Source organism: Camelus ferus, chromosome 21, assembly GCF_009834535.1.
Source record: "Camelus ferus isolate YT-003-E chromosome 21, BCGSAC_Cfer_1.0, whole genome shotgun sequence".
In the NCBI taxonomy this organism is placed as follows: Eukaryota; Metazoa; Chordata; class Mammalia; order Artiodactyla; family Camelidae; genus Camelus; species Camelus ferus.
The window spans coordinates 11046937-11074091 of record NC_045716.1 but is presented as its reverse complement, the minus strand read 5'-3'; the positions used below and the strand labels follow the sequence as shown (position 1 = coordinate 11074091).

Below are 27155 nucleotides of genomic sequence, written 5' to 3'. Positions count from 1 at the left end.
AATGATTACACTGAGACCTGGACTTAAAACAACACTTTAAGTAACCAGTACTAGGCTGATACTACTACACAGTGTTGGACATACTGTTTACGATGTTTATGTACACTTAAGATTAAAAAATAAATTTCTCTTTTTGCTGGCCCCAATCAAAGAAAGTGGAAATTTTTCCCCACTAAGGAAGTGAGGGATATTTGGATCTCAGTGTCTGCAGACGTTCAATGCTTTTATAGTCATGCTATTTATAACTTTTGAGTTGCCTCAAGAAAGTATACTCTAGTGGCCATCAGTAATGCAGTTCAACAGAAATGCGAATTGCACTGCTCGGTGAAAAGGAATCAGAGAAAGCACAAGGGGCAGAAGTCCAGCTAAGAAAAATGAAAAAGGGGAAGAAAAATGATTTTCTAGGTAGAGAACATCAAGTTTCAATGAATATTAATATTTTACACCAGAACCAGTAAAATGGCAGGTATTATTCCCAGTGCATATGGTTCTGAAATGGAAACAAATGGTTTTGCCACAGAAATGCAATCTTACTTTCCCCTGGCTAAGGTGGCATCAGAAACATACATTGTATAAATGTGATTTGAAACATCTGAGATTTAAGAAACTAGTCAGCTTGGCAAGACTCCAATTCTTCTGGCCAAGAATGACAAGACATTGAACAAAAATGTCAATGATATAATATACATATAAAAAGCAGATGGATAACTTAGATAAAAAAGCCAAAATAATAAATATGGAAGCTTAAGGCCCACCACACTGGTCATAGAACCCAGTGTTATGAAATATATTACAAAGTACAGATTTCCAGGATGATGACGATTTTATCATTTACTGTGGGTTTCCAATGAAGATCCATAGTGATTAAGGAGTAATTGAAAATGATATAAAAGAGAACTTATCCATATAATACAAGTTAAAGCCAGAATGATAACCATTTCTTCCCAGAGGGGGCACTGAAGAGTTTCTGGGAACACTGGCGAGCATGCTATATATTCTGAACAATAACAAAAAGCCTAACTGGCAAAAGCAGGTGAAATTCTCGGCTAATTCCCATAACCCCCTAGACTGACACCACTGGAAAAACAGTTTATACATGTTAGACAATACTTACTGCTTTTCCATTTGTGCCCCGGCTTTTGGAATTAGATAAGCATTAGTAGTACACGTGGCACAGGAGAAGGCATGCTTATAACAAAGAAGAGGTATTGCTGTACATCAGTCAATCAGCAAAAGATGTGATGCTGCAGTAACATGGGCAGAACAATAAGCTGGGGATGGAGCTGTGGTAACAACTTTGTCTCCAAGAAAAAGAGATGCTAGCTAACAGAGGGCAAACAGAGGTCTGTGTTATCATAGATCAGCTAAATGACAATGTATTACTGTACAATCAAGCTGCAGAATTTAAAAGGGCTTCTCAATTCTGGCTGTACAGCAGAATCTCCTGAAAGGCTTTCTCCTTCTCCTTCTCCTTCCCCTTCCCCTTCCCCTTCCCCTTCCCCTTCCCCTTCTCCTTCTCCTTCTCCGGTTAGTGTTGACATCTCGTCTAGAATATAAACCTATTCAATCCAGATCTCTGGAGGTGTGGCCCAGGAATCAACATCAACATTTTTCAGCCCCTCTAATGTACTGCCAGTGTTGAGAACCAGTGATTTAGAGCCTAAGTGTTACAAACTGATTTCCAAGGACTCAAGTCCAGTTGAAACATGTTCTATGAGAAAAGTTCGCATCGAGGCAATAGTGCCAGAAGGACATTTTTTATATAGAGACAATGTTTAGTCACTGCCCAGAGAAACAGGGATTAGTGGATTTCTGCCCAAACTGAATGAAAGTGGTGACAAGGATAAAAAAAAATACGTATCTTTTCAAAATAGATGAATCACCATTGTAGTTCCATGTTAGAGTGAAAGTTTTCAGCCATATAGTAGGTTTCATACCCTCTCAGTAATAATTATGTTCAGTGTGTTAATAAGTAACATGGCAAAGAGTTGTTCTCTCAAGGTTAAGTAAAATCATGTTTGGTGTTGTCAGGAATCAATGATAGATGTGAATATAAATATTTAATAAGCCTTCTGCACCACTCAGTCTGAGCACAGCCCAGAGAAGGGGTGCGAGAATGCTGATTCCCAGGAAGGTCATGGCAGGGTGCTTATGCCTTGTGGGGAGAGGCCATTTTTTAGTTCAGATCCCCAATCAGGAAGCTTCTCTGACTGTCTCAGTCAATTTAGGTTGGTTTAACATGGCACCACAGAACAGGAGGCTTAAACAGAAATTCATTTCTCACAGTTCTGGAGGCTAGGAAGTCCAAGATCAAAGCATAGCAGATTCAGTGTCTGGTGAGATTCCTCCTCCTGGTTTTCAGACAGCCATCTTCTCCTTGCATCCTCACGTGACAGAGAAGCTAGAAGCATGCTCTCTCATGTCTGTTCTTATAAATAGGCTCTAATCCCATTATGGGGGTTTCATCCTCATGCCCTCATCTAAACCTCGTCACTTCCCAGTGGCCCCACTTCCTAATACCATCACACTGGGGATCAGCATTTCAACAGAGAAATTTTGAGGGAACACAAACATACAGTCCATAACACGAACTTAACAGAAAGCATACAGCTCCATCCATCAGGATAGCTCTCACAGCACATAGAGGCAGAACATAGACCCCACGGGGCACTCAATGCTAGAGTCAGAGGAGCAGCACTGAGCAAACAGAGAAGGTTTTTTTTGTTTGCTTTTTGTTTTTAGGGTGATAGGTAATCAGGGGCAGGCATTTACCTATGCAGTAGAGGGAATAAATCCTCTTTAAAAAAATCACTATTATACAGCAGTACCTAAAAGAGAACTTTGAACTACTTTGGAAATAGAAATTGAGAATTTCTATAAACAGCACAATGGCCCTGATATAGGAAAGTGACACTGCAACAGAGGCTTGCATGAACCAGAGTGGGATGCACAGAAGAAAAAATACACGATTCGTTTAGGTCTTCTCCAGTTCTCCAGTTTCTTGAATAAAGAACTGGAAATTCTTAATAGAACCCCACTGATTATCATTTATAAGTCTAAATAGTTATACTAGACAGCTATACATTGACCTGTACATGGTTCTCACTCTATAGTACTGTGTATTTGGACATTCTTCAGTAAGGCCTAACTTAAATCACCTTGCTGGTATCTTTCTAGGCAGGCTCCACACCGAGCAGACTGCACTTAATAGAGTGGTGTACAGAAGAGCATTCCTAACAAAATTTTGTCTGGAAATGCTAATTACATAAGCACAGTGGTTAGCTATAAATGGCTAGCATTTAGCACTGTGTGTGGGTTTAAATTACAGTTTGTCTGGTCTCAACACTTCTGGGAACCCTTGACTTCATGTTCCAAGTCCTGTAAAAGACAGAATTACACACGATGTTATAAGCTTCAAAGGTCTGTCACCATTGATTCTCTTCTTTCTTCCGGTAATACAGGCTCAAACAGCTACCAGCCTATGGGATGCATATTCAGGCCTATTAAGTAATCAAGCCATGATCCTGGCCATGAATTCCAGGTATAATAAGTTTTAATACACTCTTATTTCACTTATTGAGTACCTTTAAAATGTAATAGATACATATCACAAATGTCCAAAATAAAAAATTATTCCAAATTCCACCATCCTATTTCAGCAACTATTAGTTCTTTCTTTCTCATGTTCTTTTTTAATCTTTCTACATTGCATGGATAGGCAGATACTCTAATTATTGCAAAATCATAAGCAGGTTACACATTCAATTTTCTATACCTCTTTTAATTTTTGCTTTGTTAATTTTTAATTTTTCTGTAAATTTACATTTCCATTTTAATGGCAGCATAGTATTCCGAAATTTTGAAATTTTCTAAATTATATTTTACCAACCTTAGATAATTATCTTTGTAAATAAAAGACTGTATCTTCTCTGAAATACTTATTCAAAATACCCTTCTGAGAGTAAAGTTATTGATTTAGTTGAAAAGCAACCATGAAAATGCCAATGCCCTGCCTGCTCTGGGAGATCCTCATTGGTCAACAGCTCCAGCCATTGCTTATAGATCCACCAGCTCAGTCTCTGAGGCCTCACCTCCCACAGGTTGCTCCCACTAACGACCCAGTGTGGTAGGACAAATAACTCCAGTGGGTGACTTCAGCCTGAGGAGTCCCCAACAGCCAGACTGAACCCTCCTTGGAACTTGCTGCAGTCCAAGACTCATCTTAGCCTAATCCTCCTTCTTTCTCTCTCTCTGCTTCTCTTGGAAATCTCTTGTGCATCTAATTCTGTTTTGGCATCTGTTTCCCCTGAACCTAAAGTAATGCAGATGGGCTGAACCTTCTTAGAGCTTTTGATAAATAGTGTCAACTTGAAATAAATGTTTCTTCAAAGCCTAGTCACCTAGAAGATATACATACATATATACATAGATACATATAAATAAAATTAAGCGTATTATTTTACAGGGTTCATGGAAAGGCTTGCTTTGAATTTTAATTTAATTTTTTTTTGGTCTACCTAGGCACAGCATCCGAGTGTCATGCTACTTTCCTAATCCCTGTTCATGACCTGGACCATTTTAGCATTTTAAGAACAGGCAATATGATTTCAAAGCACATTTTAAATCACTATTTTTTTTATTTATTCCTGGAAGCTTTTGATAGGTATCTGTTCAGAGTCTAATAATCCATTAGATCACATGATTAAGTCAAATCAATCTTCCCAAAATTTTAAATATCTAATATATTCTAAGAGATTCCATTCCAAACAGTGGATATCAGATATTCAGATCTTCTTGTCCAGTAGAGGAAAAAGACTCTGAGTTCAGCACAAGATTTCTTACCTTACCAACTATATTACCATCTTTTAAAAAATATTATTATTTTCATCTCAAAAGAAATCAGGAGGGGCTGTTATCCAGATCACACCTACTGAAGGAACAATAGCTGTGTCTCAGATTGTCTTCCTAGCTGTTGATGGGAAGGCTTCTTTTGCCATCTACTGGAAGATATGTCTCAATATCAGAAATACTAAATGTGAGAAACATAGTATCATGGATTCCATAAAATGTGGCAGAAATGTATTTCAACTATCTAAATCTCAGCATAGCTTTATGCGCTTGGCTGAGAAGGTAACCACTCTACGTTATTATGTCTTTGGAGAAATATATTCTGAATTCTAAATAACTGGTTACAAATAATTTTTCCCCCAAAACAGACAAGCACCACTGTCATTTTTACAATAACATTTAAAGCCCACGTGTTATATAAAGCCAAAAGTTGGGCCTCATTTTCTAGTACACTCTCTCTGAAACTAAGAAAAAGAAAGAAAAAGCCACTAAAGTGAGGTTATATTTGTTCTTTCCTCAGTTTAATAATTAAGCTTTTTTCTTGTCAGCTTCGTGGATCCCTCATTGCAATTTGAAACTCAACTGAAGATAACAGAGTCATCCTTTAAAATGGTATTTTCTATACCAAGTCTTGACAAAGTGAAAGAAATAGGGAAGAGTGAAGATAAGCAAGAGGACCTGGAGGTGAGACATCACTACGCATCACAGCAATCCCCCAGAATGTCTGCCTAAAACTTGTAATCCTTGTTGTTCTCACCTTCACCCTTTTCAGATACAATAGATAAATAGCATATTCCAGCACTAATCCATACCCCTGGGGTCCTTGTGAATTCTACAACCCATGAGATTTAATCGATTGTACACGGTTTATGGGAACAAATGGGTGAAGAGATTTCGGTTAATTTGTTCAGCAAGAACAGCAAGTTCACTGGCAAATGCTGCAAAGAAGGAAAGAGGAGCCAGGAAAGGTGGAGGTAGGAAGAGTCCTACAGTAAGATTAGCAACATCTAATGCTTCTATTTCTCAGCACAGCTACTCAGTTCACTTGCCTACAAGGTGTAGAAGCATGTAGCGTTGGGTGAGATCTCATCTCCACAGCTACCTCCCGCCTTTCTCACCTTCAGTTTATGGAGAGAACACAGGTCCCCAGGATGCAAAACTATAGGCATTGGTAAAATTTTGTCTAAGGCTGGCTGGCTGGCTGGCTGGCTGGTTGTGTAACATTCTTGTTTTTCAGACTTTATACCGAAGTATTTTCAACGTGTATGAGGACACTCTTCTGATCTTAGTGTCTAAAGACTTCTACAAACTGCAAATCTTAAAGGTAAAGGGAAATAAGTGGCTTCATTTTCCTGTCATAAATCTAAAGAGGGTACTATATTTTACTCATTATTTACCATTTGCCATACTTAGATCTCCTTCAAGGGATTTGGCGACTAAAAAGATTTTCTTTACCTTTCAGAACGTGTCAATATCCCCCAAATGAAATCACTTCCCTTTATTTGAATTACAGAGACACAATCTTAAGAATTCAATTTTGGGAGAATGGCATCAACAGACACTTAGGAAGGCAAGCGTTACGGGGCAATGTAAGAGTGAACACTACATGGGGTAACAGAGCATAGGATGAACGGCCTAAACAACCTTCGGGTTCAAGAACCGTGAACCACACTTTGATAGGGTCTGTATGCATGGGCTTCCCTAACAACCCAGGGGCTAGGGAATCCTGTGAACATCCTGTCTTCATGGATACCATGCTATCAGAGGAAGGTCTAACAACTATCCATAACCCCATTTTTCACATCCAAGACTTCACTGTGTTTTTAACGTCCCAGCCAGAGACACAGGCTGATCTGGACATACCATGCTCTTCAATTTTGCACTGTTAACACGATGGCACCAGGAGGCGGCCATCTGAAAATACTGAGGAACTAGACTGACTTACTCTATCACAAGCATCTATGGGTTTTTGAAATCATAAAATACATTCAAGAAAAGAAGCAGAATTGTTATCTGTGAAGATAAGAAGAAATGTGAGGGATAATAAAATATACAGAGCTAATTTGTGCCTAATGTTCTCTGTGCATTTAAAACAATGTTAACTTCGCAACCTTTTAAAGCAGTTATCGTTGCCCCGCAAGCATAACCCTGTCCCCGCGTGTGCTCTTTCAGCCACCCTAGGCTGCGTACTGAGCATTCACCCTACGTCAGGCACTAAGCTGAATAGTTACTAAGTGGGCTATTTACCTGAATCCTTAAAGTAACCCTATATGGAAGTTAAAATTATTTCTCCCATTTTTCAGATAAGGAAATGGAAGCAGAGAGAGGAGCAGTAATGTGTGCACAGCTATAATGAGTGGAGGGGCTGCTCTAACTTGGGAGTCCGTTACTTAACCACCTTGTTCTTGCATCTACCATGTCTAGAAACTCCCCTGATTCTCAAAAAAGAGCTGAACTACACTGCTGGAAAAGGCAGAGGCTGACCCCTCTGAGATTTATAACGTCTTCTGCCCTAGGAAATAAACTTCAGAACAGTTTTACACAAGGGGATCAAGTGAAAGGGAAGAGATGTGCCAACCATTGGCACAAACACTAAGGCTTCCAACAGTCTGTGTTAAGTCTGTCAACGGTGGCTAAGATGTGAGACATACGCAGTCTTCTTCCCTTTACAAGATTATAAATATGTCCCTGCAGCTCAGGATTTAGAGTAGGAAGAAGTTACGGCACAACAGACCAAATCTAGCAATGAATCAAAATTAGCAAGAATTTTCTCACCAAGCTGCCTCCAGGAATGTACTCTAAACCATGAGCCAGAAAATATCTGGATGGTGAGTTCGCAGAGGAAATTCTGGGATAAGATGACATTTCAGGATCAGACAACATTTTGATTCTTTTTTAAAACTGCAAATCAGATCCTACGATTAAAAAAAAAAAAGAGGAGATATATACTTTGAAAGAAAAAGATAAGGAAAAGCAGCTGATGATAATTCCAAATCCCATCATAGCCTCATGTTAAACTTTTCACAATGCCTGGAAAAGTGACTGTCATAGTGGATATTAGTAAATACTGGATTAGTAAATGTTGGGTAGAATTAAATAAAATAAAAGCCAGGTATAGTTATTATGGTAGATAATGTACTATACTAGACGGTAATATACTAGCTTATTGTCATATTTTTGAAGTAAATATAGGTTAGGTGTGAAACCCTTGGGAGACCATGGGGGACCTTGATTAATGATGATGAACACCAGAAAGGGACCTGTGGAAATGGAAACACCATGGTTCTTGGATGATTATTGTGTTTTTAACAGGAAATGGCTGTGTGGATGAATGAAGACAGTTCATACCTGCAGGAAAGAGCCATGGTGATCATCAGCAGAGTCCTAAGCTTTGCATCCAGGAAAGTCAAAGGATATGTAAGTCATAGAGTAATCACGCCAGGGGCTTCTGAAGACTGCATTCAGTGCTGCTTTCCAAGTCTTGAGTCTTGAGAGTGTTAGATTGCCTGTTTGGTATTGTCATGCTAGTAGGTTGGGGTACTGGGAAAAGACTCAATATCCTACATGACTTTATGTTAATTAGAGCACAGTTTCTCAAACAATTAATTAAGATGCCTCATGCTTTACACAAGCAGTATGAGTGTGTCAATACTAGGTTTTTGCTGACTCACTGGATTCTCTTCTGTGGACCAGTGTTATCTGTAAACTTATAAATTCTTCCATCCTTACTTTCCCTCTTATTTCTTTTTCCTAAAACATTTTAAACCGTTACTTACTTTAAATTTGTACAGGTAATTTTTGAGTACTTTTATTGTAAAATAAGCTAAAGATATAACAGAAGTCCTTCTTTACTATCCTCTCCACCCCAATCTCCTGCTTAGCCACGTCTGTGTGATGTGTGTCCTGTCAAACAGCAGTCTGTATACATATCCAAATACACACGCACATGTGGAGATATATAGCTTTGTTACTCAGTTTTTCTTTACTAAATTTGTATCATGTTTACATATGGTTTTGCAATTTGCTTTTTTCACTGAACAATAAGTCCTACAGATGTTTTCATAGATTTACTTCATTCTTTTAACTACACCTTATATCCCATAGTTTTGATGTATTATGATCTACTCAACTGTTTTTCAGTTGATGAACATTAAAGTATATTTTGGCTTTTTCTACCTCAAACAACACAGAAATGGTCATCTCTCTGCAAGTTTGTGAATATGTACTTAGAAATACTTAGAAAGATAATAGATCATAAAGTATGATTAAGTTAAAGTTCAGCAGTGCACGGCTGCCCTCCAGCTTGCAATCCTATGAATATTAGAGTGCCCACATCCTTCACAGACTTTTTAATTGTTTTGCAATTAGACTTTTTAATTGTTGCTTTTCAGATGCAGAATAAATAGGTACCTCATAATGCCAATATTTACTGAGGTTTTCTATGTTTCAAATGACACTATTGCCTGCCTTCTGATCCTCATGCTATCTCTGAACAATTTCTCCCTCTTATGGATAATGTGTTTTCAGTCTCTGTTTCACAACTTATCCTCTATTAACTGCATATCTGATTGCTTAAATCAGTTCAGGGGCTCAAAATAAAGAGGGTCAGAAATAGGCATTTGTGACGCTGTCTTCATTTATCCATTTTCTACTACATGCACAGTGTCTATACATATTGAAACAAAAAGCCTAGATCAGCCTTACAACAAAGCTAAATTTTTATTGTTTTATCTAAAATCAGCCTTGGAACATTACTGACATAGGGAAATACAGTCCATGGCATCCTTTGATCATGCTGATTCCCTATTTCAGTGTCCAAAAGAGAGACTGAGCAGCTTGTTTAAATCTTCTGATTCTTTGGACTGGGAAGGCAGCTTCCCTCAATTTCTAAGATGAGTTGGGATGTCCAAATTGGCATAGACAATTCTGCAAGTAAGGCTTGAGGGTAACTGTAGTTCACCCCTCCAGTCTGTGTTCTGCAAAGTTCCTAACATGTTTCATGCACTCAGCAAGTATTTGATGGTAACTATTCACATGCTTCTCTCTGCATTTCTAAATATATGTGTGCATATACATACTTTTTATTTATAAACCTACCATATATTTATATACTATATATATATATATATATATATATATTCTAGTGTGTTCCACTCAGGTTGCAGGTAAGACATTTGGGGGTTTCATCTACTTTTATCAATTCTTCTGTCTTTCAATTACGGTTGCAAAGTTAACTTTCCCCTGCACAAAACTCACCCCTCAACCATGAAAGAATAACTACGTAAATTCACCTGTGCAGCAGAAGGCTCTCGTAAATTTTCCAGACTAACTCAATCTATAACTGAGACTTGTTTGGGAAGCCAAGATAACCTGCTCTGCAATGTTTGCAAACTGCCACCAGGTGGAAGCACACCAGCATTTCCCAGAAGGTGGGAACTAAGAGCTGGCTTCAGCCAGCTTATCACAGTCACAGAAGCATAAAACTTTACTACGTTAACTTTCTCTTTAAAATAATGGCTTCTAAAGATAATTAGGTCAGTGAAATTAATGGAGGCGGGGGACAAGTATATAAAACAATCAAAAGTATTATTAATAAATAAAAAGCTGAGCTTTCCTTCTTTCAGCACTTTAGACAGATTTTCTATAAAAGCAGGGCTATGTTGTATTAAAAGTTCCCAAAGCCTTGTGTCTGAGGCGATGTGACTGCAGTCGGCACACTTCTGAAGGGACTGTGCAGAGAGCATAATCAGTGTGCCCCACAGTTCACACAGCCTTACTCCTCTCTTAGCCTCTCAGAGGTCATGTCTCCCTTTCTCCTCAAACACACTAAGCAGTCTAGACATGGCCACACCACTCTGCTAAAGGCACACATCTAGACAGACCAATTTGCATCACTAGTAGTCTCCTTTATAAAGACACCTGCTAAGAGTTACACATCCACCAGTTCATTAGAAGGGATAACCAGAAAGGATGCTCAAGGCAAAAACTATAACACATAAGACTTTAGAGTCAATCCCTGTAAATGATCCCCAGCTTCACTGAGCTAAGCTGTGAGAGGTACTCCCCTGGTTCTAGGTACTTATGCTGTAAGCATCTTTGCCATAGACATCTTTGCCAAATAACTAATTGGACTTATGGCAATTTTTCTTAAAAGATAAAATAACAAAAAATAAAACAGGAACATTAAAAAGGATATAATACAACATGAAAAATTAGTAATAAAATTTTAAATACTTTATTACAAAATACACAATATTTAAGTACATTGAACATTTATTTAAGTAGATTCGTGGCAATCCTGACAAATAACTAATTTTATCTTGTGGGTTGTACCTAAGCACTTGTCTTTGAAGTCTTTCATTCATAGTATTACAAGTATTTAGCTTGTTGATTCGTCTCCTCATTCAGCATGGCACTTTTTCCTTTTTGCTAAAATGTCTTCCTTCATTAAGAGAGGTTTCAGTTTCTGAAAACCAGACATGCATATTTGTAACTGAGCTTTGTGTTGCACTGTAAAAATCTCTGCACTGTTTTTTGTTCTTGGCATCTTGTCACATGTGTGTTGACAGATGTTCCAAAGTTCTATGGGAAATGTAGGTTCAGCTCTACACCTCCTAGGCCCTCAGCCTCTTTCTCCTCCAATGTAGCATGTTTCAAAATAAGAAACCAACTCTTGGAGCAAATCATTGTATCGGTCAGCTCAATAGGCCATCAATAAATTGCTGACTGGAAGAAATGCTAACGCATTTCAACCAGTTGAAACCAAAATGTCAAACCAAACTGTCAACTGGTTATTTTATGTTTTCTTGGCAAAATTGCCTTACAGCCAATTAGTCGTGTGGTAAAAATAATATCTGCAGCAAAAATGTTTCTAGCAAAGATGTTTATGGCAGAGAAGCTTGTGGCAAAAATACCAGATGCATACTCATACTCCTCCATCATGCCGAACAAAGAAACAGAACACTTTGCCTTTTTTCCTTAAACCTATAATGAAATAGTGGTTCTTAAAAGCTTGCCATTCAATGGAAAAAGAAACTTGGAATGCAAACCCAAAGAAGAGAATACCTAATGGAAAGTAAAACACTTCTCCCTAGGGCCTAGAGTAAACAGTAACCCCTACTGTCTGCTTCTAGACTATCCTGAGTCATAGGACTCCTAAAATAGGGAGAGCCCCAGGTAGCCTTACAACAAAGTATCATCCACAGAAGCAAGAGATTATCTTCCCTTCTTCTACTAAGACCATCACTCCTAGCACCCTAATACAGTTATACCCTTGGCCCATGACCCTGGTCACCTCATATTCTTCTTCATGAATGACTCCGTGTGTGTGTGTAAGACTGAGACAGACAGAGAGATGTGAGTGGGTCAAGCAATGAGAGGCAGGGATAAGGGTGCATGAGAGAAACAGAAAGAAGGAGAAACAGGTCTTGGGATCTCCCTGGAAGGTTGACTCAGACTAATTTTACCACCAATCATCAAAGCATCTATCTAGGAAAAATAATCATTTGTCTTATAGACAAGAAGATTCTGCAGACCCACGAGTTAAGCAAACCTACATGTGGGCAGAGTCCTTTTTGTTAGAAAAAAAAAAGTAATGGTACTCATACCGTCACAAAAGCAAAATGTCAATTCCATCTCTCCTGTCTTCTTTCATGTGCCTCCTCCTCTCTCTGTTTGCATTTGATCTGACCAAAAAAATCAGTCAAGATGAAAACCTAAATATCTGAGAAGCCTATGTGTCAAGGAAGTTGTGGGGGCGGGGGGAGAATACATAAATGTTCGGGTAGTAACTTTTACATCAGAAGTACATGTTCTGAGTTTTTTTTTTTTTTTCTTAAAAAAAAAAAAACATACACACATTTCCTTGGAAAGAATCAGAGCAATTCTAGGAAAAAAGTCACATTTCTCCAGTGACTTACTGAGTCATCTGAAGTGTTTCATACATGGAGAAGGAAGCATGAATGTTTTTGAATACCCATCCCACATCCCAGTATCCTAGGAATTTGCTACATATAAATGGCTACCTAATTTATGGAACAGAAACTATTAGTTGAGTCACTATCATTTCCAAGAACTTTGCTAGGAACTTTCTTTTTTGTCATAAATCTTACCCTCTTAATCCATACAATAATTTTTATGGGGTAACATCTGTTACCTGCATTTCATAAGTGAGAAAACTGAGGCTCAGTAACAGAGCCAGGATTTGAATACAGATTTTGTGAACTCTGAAGCTCAACTCTAATACTAGTCTGATATACATATATATATATGAATCAGATACAGACATTTAATGTTGATGATGCATTGGAAACACATTTTTCTCCTTTGTTTTTTCATTAGACAAGTGTTGATGCTCCATGTTTGGGTATCCTGGCAGCAGAACTGTCTCTTTTGTGTTCTCACACTGATCCCTCAATCACACAACAAGCATCCTTGGGAATGTATCACCTCCTCTGCATTGCAAAGTGTCAGAGTGGTAAGAAGATTACTAAGAATCTGTTCTTAATTATTCTACTTGTGGGTCCCAAGGAGGCTTTATGTCTGGATTTCTAAAATCTGTCCCAAGATTTATAGCTCCACTTTTTAAAATGTATTTTAAAATCTTTTTTTAGAATTACAAAAAATATTATAGTTGGTTCTTCAATATCTATAAGGTACTATACTTAAATTAGTGTTGGGTGTTTCTGGTGGAGACAGGAGTCTTAAGTGGAGATAGGGAAGAAAGAGAAGAAGAAAAATTACCAATGGGACTTTTTAAAAAGAAGCATTTTTACCCTCTAATGGAACATCAAATAGAATACTCAGATTCTTGCTTCAGCAGTGGGAAAAAAATCAACCCAAGACTAAAATTAATGCTGCTCTAGTATGCCTAACGGAAGCATAAAAACAAGACCTCGAAGTATCAAACTACTCCCAAGTACCTTAACAGATAATAGATTTACCCTCTCATAATAACCAACTATTTAAAGATTATATATATTAATGGTTCTGAAGTCATTAGACATCAGATAACAAAGGACAATGATTCCTGAGACATGCGAACAAATGAACAAATAAGGTGGAGTCTACCATTGACTGAGTTTACTACCTAGAGTAAGTTTCTAGGCTGCAGCCCAGAAAAGAGTAACCCAAGGGTCTCATCAAGTTGAAGAGACAGAACTGGAACCCAGAGAGGTCAAGATAATGGAGAGTTCACAGTGCAGAACCCCAGAAAGGAGTGCACAGAGATAGAGCTCCAAAGACCTGCAGAGTCCCCTTTAATTATCCAGCTATGTGGTGATCAGTACACGTATGTGAGGAAACCACCTGATGCTTGTGATGGGGCAGGGGGGAACACCAAAAATGATTAAAGAGGAAAATTTACTGAATTCCAAAAGTCTAGAAATAGTGCCTATGCCTATGAGCTAGAATTTAAAACTTTAGAATTCACAAGTGATGTAGTAGAGTACTCAAAAGGATTTGTCTCATTAGCAGGGAAAAATTATCCCTAAATTATTTGTTTTAGTGCCACTTAACAACGCTTAAAAACAAGACCCCAGAAGATCAACTGATATTCAAATACTTCCATCGCTTATCAGAACAAAGCTCAAGCTTACATCTAGGAACACAAAAATTCCAGCATTTGACAAGTTAAAATTAATGGTCTGACATCCAATAAAAAAATTACTAGGCATGCAAAGAAATAAAATGCAACCCATAATAAGAAGCAAAATGAATCAAAAACGACCCCAAAATAACACAGATGATAGAATTAGTAGAGACAGTAAGGAGTCCATTTACTTAAGGAGTTAGATAAACATGCTAAGGAGAGACAAAGAAAAATTCCTAAAAGACCCAAACTGAACCTCTGGCTATGAAAACTACAGTATCTGAGATGAAAAACACTCTGACAGGGATTAACAGTGTCATCTTTTAAAATTGAAGTATAGTTGATTGACAATACTGTATTAGTTCTAGGTATATAGTGTAGTGATTCAGTATTTCAGTGATTTCAGTATTCAGTATTTTTCAGATTATACCTCATTAAAAGTATTATAAGATAATGTCTATAATTCCTGTTCTACATAATATATTCTTGTTGCTTGTCTACTTTATACATAGTAGGATGTATCTCTTAATCTCATACACCTAATGTGCCCCTCCCCTGTTCACTCTCCACTTTGGTAACCACTAGTTTGTTTTCTGTATCTATGAGTCTGTTTCTGATTTGCATATACATTCATTTGTATTATTTTTTTTGGTTCCACATATGATCATATAATGTTTGTCTTTCTCTGTCTGACATTTCATTAAGCACAGTATTCTTTAGGTCCATCCACACTGCTGCAAATGACAGAATTCTATTCTTTTTATGGCTGAGTAATATTCCATTATATGTATACACACACACACACACACACACACACACACACACACACATATATACACATTCTTCCAACATTTGTTATTTATAGACTTTTTGATGATAGCCATTCTGACAGGTATGAGGTGATATTCCATTGTTTTGATTTGCATTTCTCTAATAATTAGTGATACTGAACATCTTTTCATGTGCAACAGTGTAATCTTAAAGAGAGCCAGAGTGGGAAAAAACACATTTCATTTAGCATAACAAAGGCAAGGATGACAGCAAATTTCTCATGAAACAATGCAAGCCACAGGCAATGGAATAACCTAATAATGTACTTACAGAAAAAGCTGTCATGCAGCATTTAACCAGACATGCAATGTCAATTTAACATTTGAAAATCAACCAATGTAAGATACCACATTAACAGAAGAAAAGAGATGGCCATATGATCATTTCAGTAGATACAGAAAAAGCACTTGACAAAATGCAACACCCATTCCTAATTTAAAAAACTCTCAGAAAACTAGGAATAGAAAGGGAACTTCCTCCATCTGCTAAGGTACATCTATGAAAAATCTATACTGTCATACTTAATGCTGAAATACTGAATGATTTCCCCAAAAGATCAGGAAAAAGACAAGGATGTGCACTGTCATTACTTCTGTTCAACACTGTGCTGAATAGAATAGAATAGAATAGAGTCCATATATGTATGGTCAAATGATTTTTGACAAAGGTTCAAAGTCCATTCAATGGAGAAGGGATAAACTACAATAGATGGTGTTGAAAAGTTGGTGATTTATATGCAAAAAAAGAACTTTGATCTGTATCTCATACATACACAAAACTTAATTCAAAATGGACCATAAGACGACGTGTAAAACCTAAAACTATCAAACTAGAAGAAATCTTTGTACCTTGGGTTAAGCAAAGATTTCTTAAATACAACACTGAAAGCATGACCCATAAATGAAAAACTGATAAAATCCTTCTCATTGAAAAATACTTAAGAGAATAGATAAGCCACAGAACAGGAGAAAATATTTGCAAATTACATATCTGATAAAAGGCTTGTATCCAGAAATTTAAAAGAACACTCAAAACTCAGTAAAGAATAAATCTGACCAAGGAAGTGAAAGACTTATACGTGGAGAACTACAAAACACTGAATAAGAAAATTAAAGATGAGTTAAAGAAATGGAAATATATCCCATGTTCTTGGATTGGAAGAATTTATATTGTTAAAATGGCCATCCCAAAAGCAATCTACAGATTTAATGCAGTCCCTATTAAATTACCAAGGACATTTTTCACAGCACTATAACAAAAAATCCTAAAATTTATATGGAATCACAAAAGACTCAGAATTGCCAAAGCATTACTGAAGAAAAAGAATGAAGCTGGAAGGAATAAACCCTCCCAGACTTCAGACAATACTACAGAGTTACAGTAATCAAAACAGCATAGTATTGGTACAAAAACAGAATATGGGTCAATGGAAGAGAATAGAGAGCCCAGAAATAAACCCACAAACTTTTGGTCAATTAATCTTTGACAAAGGAGGCAAGAACATACAATGGAGTAAAGACAGTCTCTTCAGCAAACAGTGTTGGGAAAACTGGACAGCTGCATGTAAGTCAATGAAGTTAAAAAAACTCCCTCACACCATACACAAAAAATAAACTAAAAATGGCTTAAAGACTTCAACATAAGACAAGACACTATAAACCTCTTAGAAGAAAATATAGGCAAAACATTTTCTGACATAAATCTTAGCAATGTTCTCCTAGGGCAGTCTACCCAGGCAATAGAAATAAAAACAAAAATAAACAAATGGGACCTAATTAAACTTATAAGCTTTTGCACAGCAAAGGAAACCATAATCAAAACAAAATGATAGCCTACAGAATGGGAGAAAATATTTGCAGATGGGACCAACAAGGGCTTAATCTCCAGAATATATAAACAGCTCATACCATTCAATAAGAAAAAACAAACAACCCAGTCCAAAAATGGGCAGAAGATCTAAACAAGCAATTCTCCAGTGAAGACATACAAATGGCCAATAGGCACATGAAAAAATGCTCAACTTTGCTAATTATCAGAGAAATGCAAATAAAAACTTCAATAAGATATCACCTCACACCAGTTAGAATGGCCATCATTCAAAAGTCCACAAATGATAAATGCTGGAGAGGGTGTGGAGAAAAGGGAACCCTCCTACATTGTTGGTAAGAATATATTTTGGTGCAGATGCTATGGAAAACAGTATGGAGATTCCTCAAAAGACTAAAAACAGACTTACCATATGATCCAGCAATCCCACTCCTGGGCATATACCCAGAAGGAACCTTAATTCAAAAAGATACATTCACCTCAATGTTCACAGCAGCGCTATTTACAATAGCCAAGACATGGAAACAACCTAAATGTCCATCAGCAGATGACTGGATAGGGAAATTGTAGTATATTTATACAATGTAATACTACTCAGCCATAAAAATTAATGCCATTTGCAGCAACATGGATGGACCTGGAGATTGTCATTCTAAGTGAAGTAAGCCAGAAAGAGAAAGAAAAATACTATATGATATCACTTATACATGTAATCTAAAAAAGAGAGAGAAATAAACTTATTTACAAAACATAAACAGACTCACAGACATAAAAAACAAACTTATGGTTACTGGGGAAAAGGGGGCAGGAAGGGATAAATTGTGAGTTTAAAATTTGTAGATACTAACTAATATATATAAAATAGATAACAAATTTGTACTATATAGCACAGGGAACTATATTTAATATCTTGTAGTGGTGAAATAGAATATGAAAATGAATATATACATGTTCATGTATGACTGAAGTATTGTGCTGTGCACCAGATATTGACACAACTCTGTAAACTGACTATACTTCAATAAATATATATATAAACTCAGTTTTAAAAGACAACCAAATTAAAATAATAATAGTAGATTTAAGTCTTCATTTCACTAAAGAAGCACAAATTGCAAGGATGTACATCAAAATATGGTCAATGTACAGTCATAAAAGAAAAGTAAATTAAAACAACAATAAGATACCACTACAGTCCCATTAAAATATCTAAAATTGAAGATGGACCATACAATGTATTATTAAAGATGTGAAGCAACTGAAACTCTTATACATTTCTAGAGGGAATGTGAAATGATACGACAACTTTGGAAAATAATTTGGCAATATCCTAAAAGTCAAACACATCGACTATATGATTCAATCATTCCACAACTTAGTATTTATCTAAGAGAAATGAAAGCAAATATCCAAACAAAGTCTTGTACACAAATGTTGATAGCACCTTGTATTTGTAATAGCCCAAAACTGGAAACAACCCAAATGCCCACCAAAAGGCAAATGAATAAACAGATGACAGTATATACATATGTATTTTGTGGAATAGTATTCATTACTAAAAAGAATCAACTATTGGTACATGCAACAACATGGATGAATTGCAAATAATTTTACCAAATGAAGAAATGCCAAACAACAGAAGAATGGCTCCGCTTGTGATAAAATTAGAAAATACAAACTTGACAGAATGCAGATCGGTGGCTGCCTTTGAATCATGAGGTGGGTTCAGGCAGCAGATGTGAGCAATTCCAAATGGACATGAAGAAACTTTTGGAGGGAATAAATCTTTCCTTTTTATTGCAGTAATGTTTTATGGGCATATACATCTATAAGAACTCCCCAAATTGTACAATTTAAATATGTTGCATATTGATTATATCTCTATAAAGCTGTTAGCAAACAATATCACTTAAAAACTACCTTCTCTGGAACGAAAGACATCTGCAACTAAAGCTTATGTTGAGGGCTTCTCTCTTTACTGCTGTACCACTACCCCAGTCTTTGCAAAGTGCCTCCAAGTCTGCTCTTCTACTAACAGACTCTCCAACTTAGGAGTAGCTTTTCCATTGCACTGAAATGCCTTTGATGGCCTAACTGTACTTGATATTTAGTCAGCTATTAAATTTATCTGTCTCCTTTATTCATATTTCACACAGACCTCTCTTCAACACTTACAAACCCTGGGTCAGTATAATCATAATATTTTATGTGACTAAACTGTCAGCAGAGGGTTAAATACTCAGAAAGATTCAGATCTCCAGAATTGGGCAGGAAGAGGAAACTGGAAATAGCAATGTCATAGAAAGAATCAATGATCAAATAAAAGTTTTAAACTCTTTTCCTTAATACAGCGGATATTGCAAAAAATAAAACGACAAAGTATGCTAAGCCTGGAAGTCACTGCCTCCAGCCTTCTCCCTCTGATACAGAATTCCTACCCAAGATCTTGCAGAGGGATAAAACTAAAATTGCTCAGGTAACTTAGCCCCAACTTTATCCTATGGCTTTTGTTTCATGTGTTTTGTTACTTTAGTAGCAACTTATTTCAACAAAATTTTTTTTTGATGATTATTTTTTTTAACAAAAAAATTATTTTGTAATAATTTTTTTCATTTTATTTAAATTCAGTAAAACAAAGAGCAAATGATAGAGTATCTGGCTTCCTGATTTTCATCTGTACTAGTAAGAATTACATCTATTATTCCTATTATAGCAATTTTTATTATTTTATTTAAGCCTCGTAGAATGCCAATGAGCAGGTGTTTCCTAGTTGTTATGCTTCTTTTCAACTGACTAAGAAGTCACTGAAGATGGGGGACTTCTGGCTTTCTAGCAAAATTAATGAAATCAACAATGAACACACTTTTCAGTACTATTATAATTTATTCAGCAAACATCAAAATAATGTGATTTATATTTTGTCTTTAAAAACCTATTACATTTGAAATTGTTTTAAGTTTAAGTGATAAACCTCAGTGTCAAGTAAATAGTTTTTACTCTGACCCAAGCCTCGGGGAAAACCACAAGGCGCTGTAGCTCTACACACTCCTCACCTCCTCCAGGTATGCAGATTTGTTCATACACCCCCGAGGGACTGGCACTGGCGCCCAGTCGTGCTGTCCAATGCCTCCACATGGCAGAAACTTCCGACACTACCTCTAAGGTTCACTAGGAACTGCTTCTTTTATAACTTTTTAATAGACACTAAAATAAAACATTCTGTTGAATAAACAAATAACTATTCAAAAGAGAATATTCCCATTTCCAATGATTTTTTTTAATTCAACATCTTGTATCATTCAATCTGGCTTCCTCAAAGAAGGGCAAACTACTTGCGATATTCAGTTCACCTCATCAGGACTTAGTGACGCTCCTCTAACTTTCTGTCACAGCTTTCCAAAAACACTGTCCCTCATCCCGCCGCCCCGTAGGAGGGAGCCCGGTGGTCATCCATTTTCACTCAGACCTCAGTCCTACCCTATTGGCCAGAGAAAGCCTTGCTCCACCCCTTTAAAGAGGATGCAGAAAAGCTTTTATTGTCAAGATGGAGTGCTTTCTGTACTGGGGAAAATAGCGCACACACACAAGAAATTTTGTATACATGTACATGTACACAAAAGGATAAATTGCAGTTCATTCTCCCTTCTTAACTGAGAGATCCACATATTATGTTCATATTTTATGGTCCATAGATACTCCTCTAACTTTAAAAAGAGATTGTTTGAATTGCAGTTGTTGTACCTCAATCATGGACACATGGGCCCTTTTTTCTCTTTCTGCTTCTTGATCCTTCTCTGAAAAAGAGAAAAGCCCACACCCTTGTGCCGCTCTGGCTTTCTTACCCTATCCCCCCTGCCTCTACAAATCGTGCTTGTTTCTGATCTGAAAAAATTCATTTCCAAATCTGAAGAAGTTCACAATAAGCTCTACTATTTAAATAACTGAATTGGGGTAAAATCAATATTTTACAGGTTCCTCTAAATTTTAATAATTTTAATTCCATGGTTTCCCACTTCTCCCTGGCTTACCCTCAGACTTACTAGGATGGAAATGTTTTAAATGCTTTAAAAATCAGAAGAAAAAATAAATATAATTCAGCTTGAATTATAGTCATCACAATAGCAACACAGTTGTAAAATGTTATTTTTTCAACATTATTTAGTGGAGGAAGAGGCCCACAACAGCAAAGGTGCCTAGGGCCCCCCAAAATCATGTGGCCCTGCCTGGCCCTGGAGCCTCCCCCAAGATGTCTGAGCCAGGCTAACCATCCAGTTAGCTTTTGCTCCACCATCCAGTCTAGAGCAAAAGGAATAGGATTAGGTCTTTCTTCTGTTGATATAGGTAAGGCCTGAGGTCATGGCTCTCCCTTTGGTTTCAGAGTGTAGGAAAAACCTTATTGCCATCCCTACTGACTGACTTTGTGTGGACTCTCCTGATGAAACTCTCTGTACCTGACCCTGTAACTGCATCTGAGGCGGCAGCCATACTGAAACTGACTCTGGAATATCATGCCCCTAAGGTCACCATGGTAAGACATTTGACAATGGGCAGAGGAGCGCAGGGTTTATTCTCTAATGGATTCTTGATGCCTTTGTTATGTATCTACTTCTTTTCATACATATTTTTTACCATTGCTCATTATGTTACTTTAATCAAATGAGGATTTTTCTGTAAAATAGTTTAAGCACACAGAAAAGTTTCAAAAATAGTGTAATGAACATTCACCCACCAATAGTTGCCTCAAATTTTAAAGACTTTTTTATTATTAACAACAATAAAATAGTGCAGTTATAACTGAAATCCCCTGTGTAGCCATTAAGGAAAGTTTTCAAGAACCGTCAGCTTGCTGTCGGGCTAACCACATAATTTGTGGCCCCCAGTGCAAAGTGAAGTGTCAGGCTTCTTATTCAAAACATTAAGAAAAAAGGACCGTTAAATGTACAAATACATGGAGTTTTTTTCCTTTTCACCATAGTGTGTCTCTCGCTCGCTCGCTCTTTCTCTTTCTCTTTGTCATGGTGTTTTTATTTTCTAGGTTAAAAAAAAGCTAAAATTTTAAATGATCAGCATAAATTTTGCCATCCATCTTTATATTGTGCAGGGCCAGTTACAGATGCAAGTATAAGAGCACAGAACTCAACAAAATCCTGCAATTCATATTTCATAGCTCAAACACGCGTATGCATCTCATTCTTACCTGAAGAACAGAAACATTACACAAAACTAACTCAGTTGTCTTTATTATACTTACAGTCACTGACATTCTATTAACCTGCTCTATCTTCATCTTATTCATGAGTAAAGAAAGATTGAATAGAAAAGGATTTATGGATTGCCCCATCTTTCTCTTTCCTTATGTCATCATTTTCAGCTGAAGTGGTTGAGGCATCAATAAATGCTTTGATTTTACCTGCTTTGATTTCCTACTGAACTCCTACACATTGTGGGTCCATCAGAATTCTGTATACCTAAGGCAATGTGAATGCTGCCTATGAATGGGCTCCAAGGACCACAGCTGGCTTGCACACTTGCACTTATCTTCTCTGCTTCACACACACTCACACACACGTGCATGCTCCACTGTCCCACAGGATACAAAGCACACAAAATACAAGCTCAAAGAAAAACATTAAAAATTTCAAGATGGTGACAACAGAGGTTTAAACAAAGTAAGGGACCTTCTGAGTGTGGGACCTTGTGCAAATACATGGGTCATATGCCCATGAAACCAGCCCTGATGGTGACCTAAGGGCTGAACTCCCAGTTCCCCCTCTTGACATAGCAATGTTCTGTGATTGCAGATAAACTGAGTGCTTGCCCTCAAATTAAAGGGCAGGCAGAGGGGAGTAATGCTTTTTACAAATTTCTGTGCGGCTACAGAAAGGAGCATTCCGAAAGGCAAGCAGAACCAAGGGGAAAGCTGGAGAGCGACGATCATTTCCTTGTCAAAATAAAGCTCTCCTCTCATGTAATGAGAAAGGGAGGCTAGATAAAGCCATTTCAAGTCCTGGAGAGGAAGAGGAGCCAAACAGAAAATTGGATGTGTAAAACTAGCCTGCTCTACAATAAAATGATTAAAAACAGGGGGAAAAACTGAACAAAAATGGGGTTTAACAAAAATGGGGTTTGACAAATTATCTCCCCACCCCAGTTCCCACAAACAACTGAACTACTGACTACAATGGATTCTTGTCTTAAACAGGGTTAGGTTCTAAAGTCAATTATAATGAAAAATTGCATATGATTAAAATTATTCTGAAAATATCCTAAATTGCACATATAGTTTGTGGACTTGCAACCTTCAAATAAACCTAACACAGTAAGTCTTTCCTTCAGCATCGAAGGAAATCATCATTTCCATAACTGAGCATACAGTAACATAGCTGGCTTGTTGTAGGGGCCTGCTGCAATTAAAGGAGGCAGCGGAGGGTGAGAAGAAAAAGCTCTGAAACCAATAGTTAAGAGATCTGTGGGGAAGAACGATTGTTTAATGTCTCCCATTTCATGTCCACCTTGGAGCATATGTAATAGGACAAATGTTCTAGACACTTCATTTTTTCATTTGTTTAGAGTAGAGGATTGTACAAAGATAATTCTATTATGTATGAGGCAACTGCAATGGAATGTAAATGTACATTACCCAGCTTTTCAGTTTATGATCTTCGAGAAGTATTTTCAAAAAAGGTGAAATGATCTGGGTGGATTACATGTGACACTGAATATACAACCCCTGATTTGAGAAAATTCTAAGCAAAATTCTAGCTAAAAGTCTCCTTATTCAAAAATGAATAAAAAGGAAAGAAAATAAAACTAACATGGGGCCTATAAATAGAATTTGCAAGATTATGACTCAGTTTTCACCATTCTGGGCCATTCCTCCAACACATAGTTCACACCTTCAATGTATAGATTCAAGTCTTCAATTGCCAGCAAGTTTTTGAAGTACACTGTTCCACTGTTATTCTGTTCCATTATTTTGACTTTCTTTTTAAAGGACTCAAATTATACATCTTCTTTCTGAATTGAGCTCATACACTTTACATCATGACGTCTACCTTCCCGAAACAAACTTTTAAAAAATGGCTACTCTCCCACTATCAGTAAGTGCATAGGTTGGGAGGTGGGCCAAGATGGCAGAATAGGAAGACCCTGAGCTCACCTCCCTCAGCAGGCACACCAAAATTACAACTGTTTACAGAGCAGCTATTGATGAGAAAGACCAGAAGAGTAGGAGAAAAGATTTTCTATAACTAAAGATATAAAGACGGAACCACAGTGAGATGGGTAGGAGAGGCAGAGACACTGTATAGTTAAGACACCTCTATATAGGCGCCCCCACGATCCAGGGGATAATCACAATTTTGGAAGTTCTCCCCAAGGAGCAAGGAGTCTAAACCCCACATTGGACTACTCAGCCTGTGGTTCCTGCACCAGGAGATAAACCCCCAGAACATCTGGCCTTGAAGGTCAGTGCGACTTGCTTTCAGAAAAGCCAGAGGGCTGTAAGAAACAAAGACTTCACTCTTAAAGGGTACGCACTAAACCTAACCTGCTCCAAGACCCAAGGCAGCAGCAGTAATTTGAAAGTAGCCTGGGTCATACCCACTTGCTGATCTTGGAGAGCCTCTCAGAGAAGCAGAAGGCAACTTGGACTCACCTGGGGACACAGACACTGGTGAGTTACGGGGACAAAATGTAGTGTGGGGAATACATATTGTCAATAATAATGTAATATCTTTGCATGGTAACAGATGGTAACAACTTATCATAGTGATCATTTTGTAATGTACAGAAATACGGAATCGCTATATTGTGCACCAGGAACTAACATAGAGTCATAAGTCAATTATATTGCAAAAACAAACAAACTCACAGAAAAGGAGACCAGATTTGTGGTTACCAGAGGCAGGTGGTGGGCAGAGGAGAAACTGGATGTAGGTAGTCAGAAGGTACAAATTTCCAGTTAGAAGATAAATAAGTACTAGGGAGGTAATGTACAACATGACAAGTGTAATTAATGTTGCTTTATGTTGTATATGAAAGTTGTTGAGAGAGTAAATCCTGAGCTGTCATCACAGGAAAATATTTTTTTTCTCTTATTTTGTATCTATATGAGATGACGAATGTTCATTAAACTTACACTGGTAATCATTTCATGATGTATATAAATCAAATCAGTGTGCTGTACCCCTTAAACTTACACAGTGCTGCACATAAGTTGTAGCTCAATATAACTGGAAGGAAAAAAACACTTAGGTTTATTTCTCACTCAAATAAATATTTTCACTGTGTAGTAACACACATAAATATGATTTCCATTGGTGCCTATCTTTGTGTGAATGCCTTGGTCATTCTGAGAAGGACTGAATTCTTATGTGTAAGAAATGCCTGGGCTTAGAAGTGGCCATGGAACAAGACTCTGGCTGACCCATGAAATCGCTTTTCCAGGTGTCTAAAATTGTGGATGCTATTTATAAGCAACTGCGTGCAAATGCTTCACACGCTATGAAGCAAGCCATGTTGCGGGTCATCACTCTGTTGACACGTACTTCACCAAAGAAGGTCATCTTTCAACTTATGGACTACCCAGTCCCAGCAGACAAGTAAGGCCCCAGTGGCCCCTTCCATGGGGTTTGTTCACAGTTTCCAGAGTCAGACAGCCCTGTACAAGTCAGATCTGCTTTCTTTTCTTCTGAAAGAGGACATCTGTTTTCACGCCATATAGGATAACTGCAAGGCTTAAATAAGAACACGTATATTATTCATATCTTCATAAAATATCTAGCACATAGTAGACCATCAAGCAATGATCACTGTTACTATTATTTATCTGAGGCTTTAAATTGTGTTCTGCTGCATATCCCATATACAAAACCTCTCCTCAAAGTAATAATGTTTTTCCCTATATGTGATAAAATTCACAGTATTTTTTCTCATCTATGAAGGGCAAACATAAGATAGTTCCACCTACCAATAAAATAAAGCAACATTTAAAATCCCCAAGTTTAACTGGGAGCCCCCTGTCCCTTAAATGTTTATCTGAAATTCATGATCCAGGATCACAAGAAATATTTAAGAAGAAAGGATCCTAATATGAACTTATGGGACACTATGAATCTAACAGGCATGTTAGAGAGCTCAGTAACTCACATCACTCCATTTCTATAGTCTGTACGTTGGAAGGGAAGGTGTTACTTCTCTACTATTAATAGTGTAAAAGGCAAGAAGTTACATTATAGAAAGGATTCAGGCTTTGGAAACAAACGACGTGAACTGCATCCTATCCTTGACCCTTACATCCTGTGTGACATCTCACAAGTTTCATAAAATCCTCGATACTCAATTTCCTCATCTATGAAATGAGGAAAATTCTTTTTTATCTATAAAGCTGTTACATGAATTAAATTAATGTCTGTGAAAGGGCAATGAAATCAACAAAATGCTAAACCAATTATATGACTGACACCTTATATGAAAAAGAAAAGTTTCCCAACTGAAAGACTGCATTTTCTAGGAAGCTGAAACTCACAAAGTATTTTACTACTTAGAAAACTCCTGGAAACTAAAAATCTTCATAAGACTCAGTGTTTTCTCACTCAGGAAATAAATACCCTCTGTGTGTAAAGGATTACCAGTCTCCAAGTATTTTGTTGAGATATAAGATAAAAGCTGCCAATGAATCCAGTACAAGCAGTATGTAATGAGGAGGTACAGAAAGCAAGCATGATTAGAACTGGGTGAACTCAATATGAAATAGTTACCAGCAGGTCTTGTGCAATAGTAGGTGAGGATTGAGGTAGAAAAGACTGGGATATGTAGGGAAGCTTAAAGAGAGAAGCAGAAAGATCTGATCAGCCGGAAGGTATGATTAGGAGGTTAAGGGAATGAGACAGGGCATGTGAGATTTGATGTCCATGTGGTTCTAAGTATGGTTCTATGAATAAGCCCTGCAAGCAGGAGCAGTTGAGTAACTGTTCTAAAGAGCTGGGTATGTCCATGTGATGGGGGACCAGGCCCCCATATTAGAACCTAAATGCAGACAGACAAGCAACAGGGTTCA

At 37.3% G+C, this 27155-nt stretch overlaps 1 protein-coding gene across 1 annotated transcript in view; it reads left to right on the top strand.

Moving 5' to 3' along the window:
* MROH9 (maestro heat like repeat family member 9) overlaps positions 1-27155 on the top strand; it is a 60141-nt gene that overhangs the window by 7366 nt on the left and 25620 nt on the right. The window contains exons 3-10 of the mRNA XM_014555905.1: positions 3462-3541; positions 5397-5532; positions 6086-6172; positions 8161-8265; positions 13189-13321; positions 19447-19571; positions 21474-21623; positions 25544-25698. Of these exons, the coding sequence (XP_014411391.1) occupies positions 3462-3541; positions 5397-5532; positions 6086-6172; positions 8161-8265; positions 13189-13321; positions 19447-19571; positions 21474-21623; positions 25544-25698 (971 nt within the window). The remainder of the gene's footprint in view (positions 1-3461; positions 3542-5396; positions 5533-6085; positions 6173-8160; positions 8266-13188; positions 13322-19446; positions 19572-21473; positions 21624-25543; positions 25699-27155) is intronic.